This window comes from Salvelinus fontinalis, chromosome 10 (genome assembly GCF_029448725.1).
Source record: "Salvelinus fontinalis isolate EN_2023a chromosome 10, ASM2944872v1, whole genome shotgun sequence".
In the NCBI taxonomy this organism is placed as follows: domain Eukaryota; kingdom Metazoa; phylum Chordata; class Actinopteri; order Salmoniformes; family Salmonidae; genus Salvelinus; species Salvelinus fontinalis.
In genome coordinates, this window is record NC_074674.1 from 24276191 (window position 1) to 24282190 (window position 6000).

The 6000-nt window shown below is 43.6% G+C and overlaps 1 protein-coding gene across 5 annotated transcripts in view; it reads left to right on the top strand.

Moving 5' to 3' along the window:
• Positions 1–5733, top strand: part of LOC129863846 (voltage-dependent N-type calcium channel subunit alpha-1B-like) — a 218384-nt gene extending 212651 nt beyond the window's left edge. For all 5 annotated transcript variants that reach the window (XM_055936175.1, XM_055936176.1, XM_055936178.1 and 2 more), the window contains one exon: positions 12–5733. In XM_055936175.1, coding sequence (XP_055792150.1) covers positions 12–545 — 534 coding nt within the window. In that variant the 3' untranslated portion in view covers positions 546–5733. The remainder of the gene's footprint in view (positions 1–11) is intronic.
• Positions 5734–6000: the final 267 nt, after the last annotated feature.

Below are 6000 nucleotides of genomic sequence, written 5' to 3' on the forward strand. Positions count from 1 at the left end.
GTCTCTTGCAGAGTATCGGCATGGCTAAAGGCAGCCAAGTGGTCTTAACTTCAGCGTTCAGCACACCCTGCCGTGGGCGCAGACAGCTCCCCCAGACCCCCCTCACCCCCCGCCCCGCCGTGGCCTACAAGACCGCCAACTCCTCACCTGTGCAGTTTGGTGCCACGGGGCACAAATCCAGTCTCAGCCGTGGCCTCTCGGAGCATAGCGCGCTGTTGGAGTCACCCGCCATGCCCGTCACCCGCATCGGCTCAGACCCCAACCTGAGCCCCCAGTTGCGGGGTGCCCCTCCACGCAGCCTCCCTGAGGAGCCTGATGACTTCCAGGACGCTGTGAGCACCCATGGAGGGGGAGGTGGCCGCTCCCCCAGGACCTCTGCCTCAGCATCCCATGGGGCTGCTGAGCCTTCCTCTGCACCTGCCCCACAAGGCCGGGCTGCGGTCCCAAACGGGTACCACTTCACTCTGGGGGTCAACGCCGGTTCGAGTTCCAGCACCAGAGGAACTGGGAGCTTCCGGGAGAAGGAAGAGGATGACTGGTGCTAGCGTAGCTTACATCCCCCTTCACATGTCTGAAAGCGTTTTAGCTTGAACGTTGATGAACTCGCTCATCTTTTGTACAGATTACAGTACAGTGTTGATAATGTATAACATATGCCATTTAGCAGACGCTTTTAGCCAAAGCAACTTACAGTCATGCGTGCATACATTGTATGTATGGGTGGTCCCAGGACTCAAACCCACGATCGTGGCGTTGCAAGCACCATGCTCTACCAACTGAGCTACAGAGGGCCACATGTCAGTTGATGTCAGTTCCTGCATGCTCATAGGTGGCCAATGGAGACAGGTATATTCCAAGATGTGTTAAACATACAGGAAGTACTCTGAAAAGGAAAACCATTCTTCGGGACGTTTTCTCTTTTCTAGGCAAATGGCACTAAAGGATGAAGGACACCTGATATTACATTTTCTCAATTCCATTCTTGCACTGAAATGAAAGCTTTGATGGTGTGCAGAGCACATGTGAAATCCCTGTGAATATTTAAAGCGGTGGCCAGTGAAATAGTTTTAATAGATGAAAAAAAAAGCCTAAATGTCTTCCTACTGTCTTTGGAGGAAAACAACTAAGACTGTGAACTGTGTTTCTCTACAGTATTGACCAGATAAAAGCCTTTCTCTCCCCATCTGTCCAGATCTAATATGGGATTACGTGCTATTGCTGGCTAAAGGACAAAACACACCGTGCCTACGAACGGTTAAAAGCAGAGGGTGGCTGTCCTGTCGCCAGAATAACGGGCGCCGTACTCTATTAATAACCAGACGATTCTACACGATGAATCGCGCCTGCTAGTTGACTCCCAGCTGGTGATGTACTGTGCATGGCCGACGTTCGTTATGGTGTGTCTTGTCCTGTGGTGTGTCTGCTGGCACTGGAAGTAATATGAGTAGAACCAGGAGGAACAAGTGATGATAATGATGCACTACCACCCAATCCCTTCCCTCTCTGCAGAAAATCCTTTAGTATCTCTTGAACTCTTTCTACACAAGAGTGTTGTTAGACTCCTGTAGGTACACTCTTAGAAAAAAAGGGTTCCAAAACGGTTCTTAGGCCCATAGGAGAACCCTTTTAGGTTCCATGTTGAACTCTCTGTGAAAAGGGTTCTATATGGAACCCAAAAGACTTCTACCTGAAATCAAAAGGGTTCTACCTGGAACCAAAAAGGGTTCTCCTATGGGGACAGACGTATAACCCGTTTGGGTTCTAGATAGCACCTTGTTTTCTAAGAGTGTATTACCAGAGTCATATATAGAGAGTTGAGCCAATGCACTTTCTGTCTGAATGTTCAGAGACGGCCACTTTCTCCTCCATAGCTGTTGCTAAGTGATAATTGGCATTGTGCAGACTTGGATACACATCATTCCAAATGCTAATCAATACAAATGTATGTTAATTTCGCTGCTCTGTTTTGCTTGTTTACAGCGGGTCATTTCTTAGCGAACTGTCAGACGCGCTCTCGTATTGTTACATCCAACATTTCAAGAATAAAGTTCTACATGGGTTCTAACATGGCGGCTGTTCTAAAACCTGGCCTAACTCTCTCATTCTATAACTCTGGGTATTACAGTAAGATGCATTACGGAGAGTATATGGTTAAGTAGGTATAGTATTGCTGCTGTTTTCCCGTGTCACCTATGACATGTTGAACTATTTCTGAACAACAACAAAAAACACAAAACACAGAAGGACCGAAGATTCTAATTTATTTTTTATGGAACTATAACATTAAATGGAATATCTTTTCATGATGTTCATTTTTTGTAAGTTGTACATAATGTAAATGATATGAGTGTAGTTGGGTAGGTCAAGTCTTTCTAACGTACTGCTCTAGTGGCTGAATACCAAGTGCCTATCATTATATATATATGTTATTATAGTTACAATGCAGCCTGACTTTTGTGATGTATCAACACTGGAGAGGAGAGGATGGAACATATGATATAGGGTTTACAGTATATGAGGTATATATAGTCACTGTTATGCATATGAGTAAGAATGTATATACACTGCTCAAAAAAATAAAGGGAACACTAAAATAATACATCCTAGATCTGAATGAATGAAATATTCTTATTAAATACTTTTTTCTTTATATAGTTGAATGTGCTGACAACAAAATCACACAAAAATTATCAATGGAAATCAAATGTATCAACCCATGGAGGTCTGGATTTGGAGTCACACTCAAAATTAAAGTGGAAAACCACACTACAGGCTGATCCAACTTTGATGTAATGTCCTTAAAACAAGTCAAAATGAGGCTCACTAGTGTGTGTGGCCTCCACGTGCCTGTATGACCTCCCTACAACGCCTGGGCATTCTCCTGATGAGGTGGCGGATGGTCTCCTGAGGGATCTCCTCCCAGACCTGGACTAAAGCATCCGCCAACTCCTGGACAGTCTGTGGCGCAACGCCGCGTTGGTGGATGGAGCGAGACATGATGTCCCAGATGTGCTCAATTGGATTCAGGTCTGGGGAACGGTCAGTCCATAGCATCAATGCCTTCCTCTTGCAGGAACTGCTGACACACTCCAGCCACATGAGGTCTAGCATTGTCTTGCATTAGGAGGAACCCAGGGCCAACCGCACCAGCATATGGTCTCACAAGGGGTCTGAGGATCTCATCTCGGTACTTAATGGCAGTCAGGCTACCTCTGGCGAGCACATGGAGGGCTGTGCGGCCCCCCAAAGAAATGCCACCCCACACCATGACTGACCCACCACCAAACCGGTCATGCTGGAGGATGTTGCAGGCAGCAGAACGTTCTCCACGGCGTCTCCAGACTCTGTCACGTCTGTCACGTGCTCAGTGTGAACCTGCTTTCATCTGTGAAGAGCACAGGGCGCCAGTGGCGAATTTGCCAATCTTGGTGTTCTCTGGCAAATGCTAAACGTCCTGCACGGTGTTGGGCTGTAAGCACAACCCCCACCTGTGGACGTCGGGCCCTCATACCACCCTCATGGAGTCTGTTTCTGACCGTTTGAGCAGACACATGCACATTTGTGGCCTGCTGGAGGTCATTTTGCAGGGCTCTGGCAGTGCTCCTCCTGCTCAAAGGCGTAGGTAGCGGTACTGCTGCTGGGTTGTTGCCCTCCTACGGCCTCCTCCACGTCTCCTGATGTACTGGCCTGTCTCCTGGTAGCGCCTCCATGCTCTGGACACTACGCTGACAGACACAGCCAACCTTCTTGCCACAGCTCGCATTGATGTGCCATCCTGGATGAGCTGCACTACCTGAGCCACTTGTGTGGGTTGTAGACTTCGTCTCATGCTACCACTAGAGTGAAAGCACCGCCAGCATTCAAAAGTGACCAAAACATCAGCCAGGAAGCATAGGAACTGAGAAGTGGTCTGTGGTCACCACCTGCAGAAACACTCCTTTATTGGGGGTGTCTTGCTAATTGTCTATAATTTCCACCTGTTGTCTATTCCATTTGCACAACAGCATGTGAAATGTATTGTCAATCAGTGTTTCTTCCTAAGTGGACAGTTTGATTTCACAGAAGTGGAGTTACATTGTGTTGTTTAAGTGTTCCTTTTATTTTTGGAGCAGTGTAGTTGTAAAGCAAAGGGAGGTTTACTGAATTCAAGGAATACAGTAACAAAGTTTTCTCTTTGAACCTCCAATGAGGAAAAGAATGCAACACATTTTTTTGTAATGATTATGTAAAATAGAGTTATAAGTAGGTCAGAACTACAGATCTAAAGCAAGCAATGTAATGCATGCCAGGGTTTTGAACTTGTTGAAGTTGTATATACTTTTGCTAAAGGGTGTATACAGAGCTTTTGCCTTTCTCTTCCAAAAATATACAGTACTGCCAGAGTTAGATGGAAGGCAAAGGGTTCCAAGGGAAAAAGTGCCATTTGTGATTCCCTCCAACTAGGAAAGTTTCACTTTACGTGTTCTTATTGATAGAAACAATATATTCAAGTATCATGTTTATTAACACTTGCCTCATATCTCTCATATATGAAGAGAAGTAGATTACATGTACAGTATGCTTATGAATTCTGCCACTTTTGCCCATATCGCATGGGTTTGTTTTCCTCCAAATATATTTCTCCTGAAGGCAGGGTTGTGTGAAGGCCTTCACTAACTGATACATAGCCTACAACTTTGTGTCTTCGCAGGTATTGAAGGGTTGCGTTGACAGTTGACTCTTTCAAGTAGGGCTATGCAACAAGGTGACACTTTTGGACTAACTCTCACTTGCCCTGTAACTTTACCCTCTGGGTTCTCCAGATTCAGGCTTTAGCATGATTGTGACCAAATTTTACTTAGGATTTATTTACAAAGAGTTGTAAAAATGCAAATGTAGTATATAATGTACATTGAAATGCATTGGCAAAGGCACAATTATTATAAATTGAATTATGTCAAACAGGGCATTTTGAGTTCAGCAAGTCTATTGCATGTAACCTGATAGAACCACCCAGATGTAAAAATGTGTTTGTTTTTATTGTACTGAATCAGAAATCACATATTTATTTTGTTTTCTAACATCAGATATATTGTGCAATCTATTTGATGGATCGTTAAAAGGTGAAGTATTAGACTTTGAATCGAAGTCTTTACATTTGAACATGGCTATTTATAGGGGAAGGTACAGTAGCATTGTAGATTGCAAGAATCTTCCTTGGCCTCTAAAGGTCACTTTATGGTGCCCTAGTTGAGGAGAAAGCAGTGTGCACCCATAGATCTGTGAACAGATCCTTTATTCTTTCAACCTCACCCACCCCACCCCAAACCCCCGTTAATTAGAGTGCCAATTTTAAAACCGCACCAGTTTGTCTCGGCATACCTCATCCAGTTTTCCTGTGGCTATATTCCCTGGACATGTCATGTTTGCATGTTATGAAAAGTATGTGCATGTGCAAAAAAAACAATTTTCTTTATACAATCTATTCACCGGTTGTACTTTCTGAAGATCTTTAATACATATGTTTTTGTTTCTGGAAAGACAAAAGAGCTTAAATATCAACATTTAAACAAAAGTATTGAACTATATTTGAACCATATGTGTGGTTTAGTGAAGAAGGGTTGTTTTCTGAGGTTCTGGAGCAACTGGGTCCTTTACTGTCGAATACGTTATATGACTGTCAATCCTACAGTCATTTATACCATTACATTTTGTATGAATTGAAGTCCTTAAATAAAGATATATGAAAATGAATACAGCGAATGACTTGGTGTATTTCTTGGTAATACTCACCTGCTTTATGGTGATATGTTTTGTTGTGGATATCTTTATTGTGAGAGTGGCATATAGGGACTTGCTTTTCACTCAAATATACACTACCGTTCAAAAGTTTGGGGTCACTTAGAAATGTCCTTGTTTTTGAAAGAAAAAAACACATTTTTTTGTCCATTAAAATAACATCAAATTGATCAGAAATACAGTGTAGACATTGTTACTGTTGTAAATCACTATTGTAGCTGG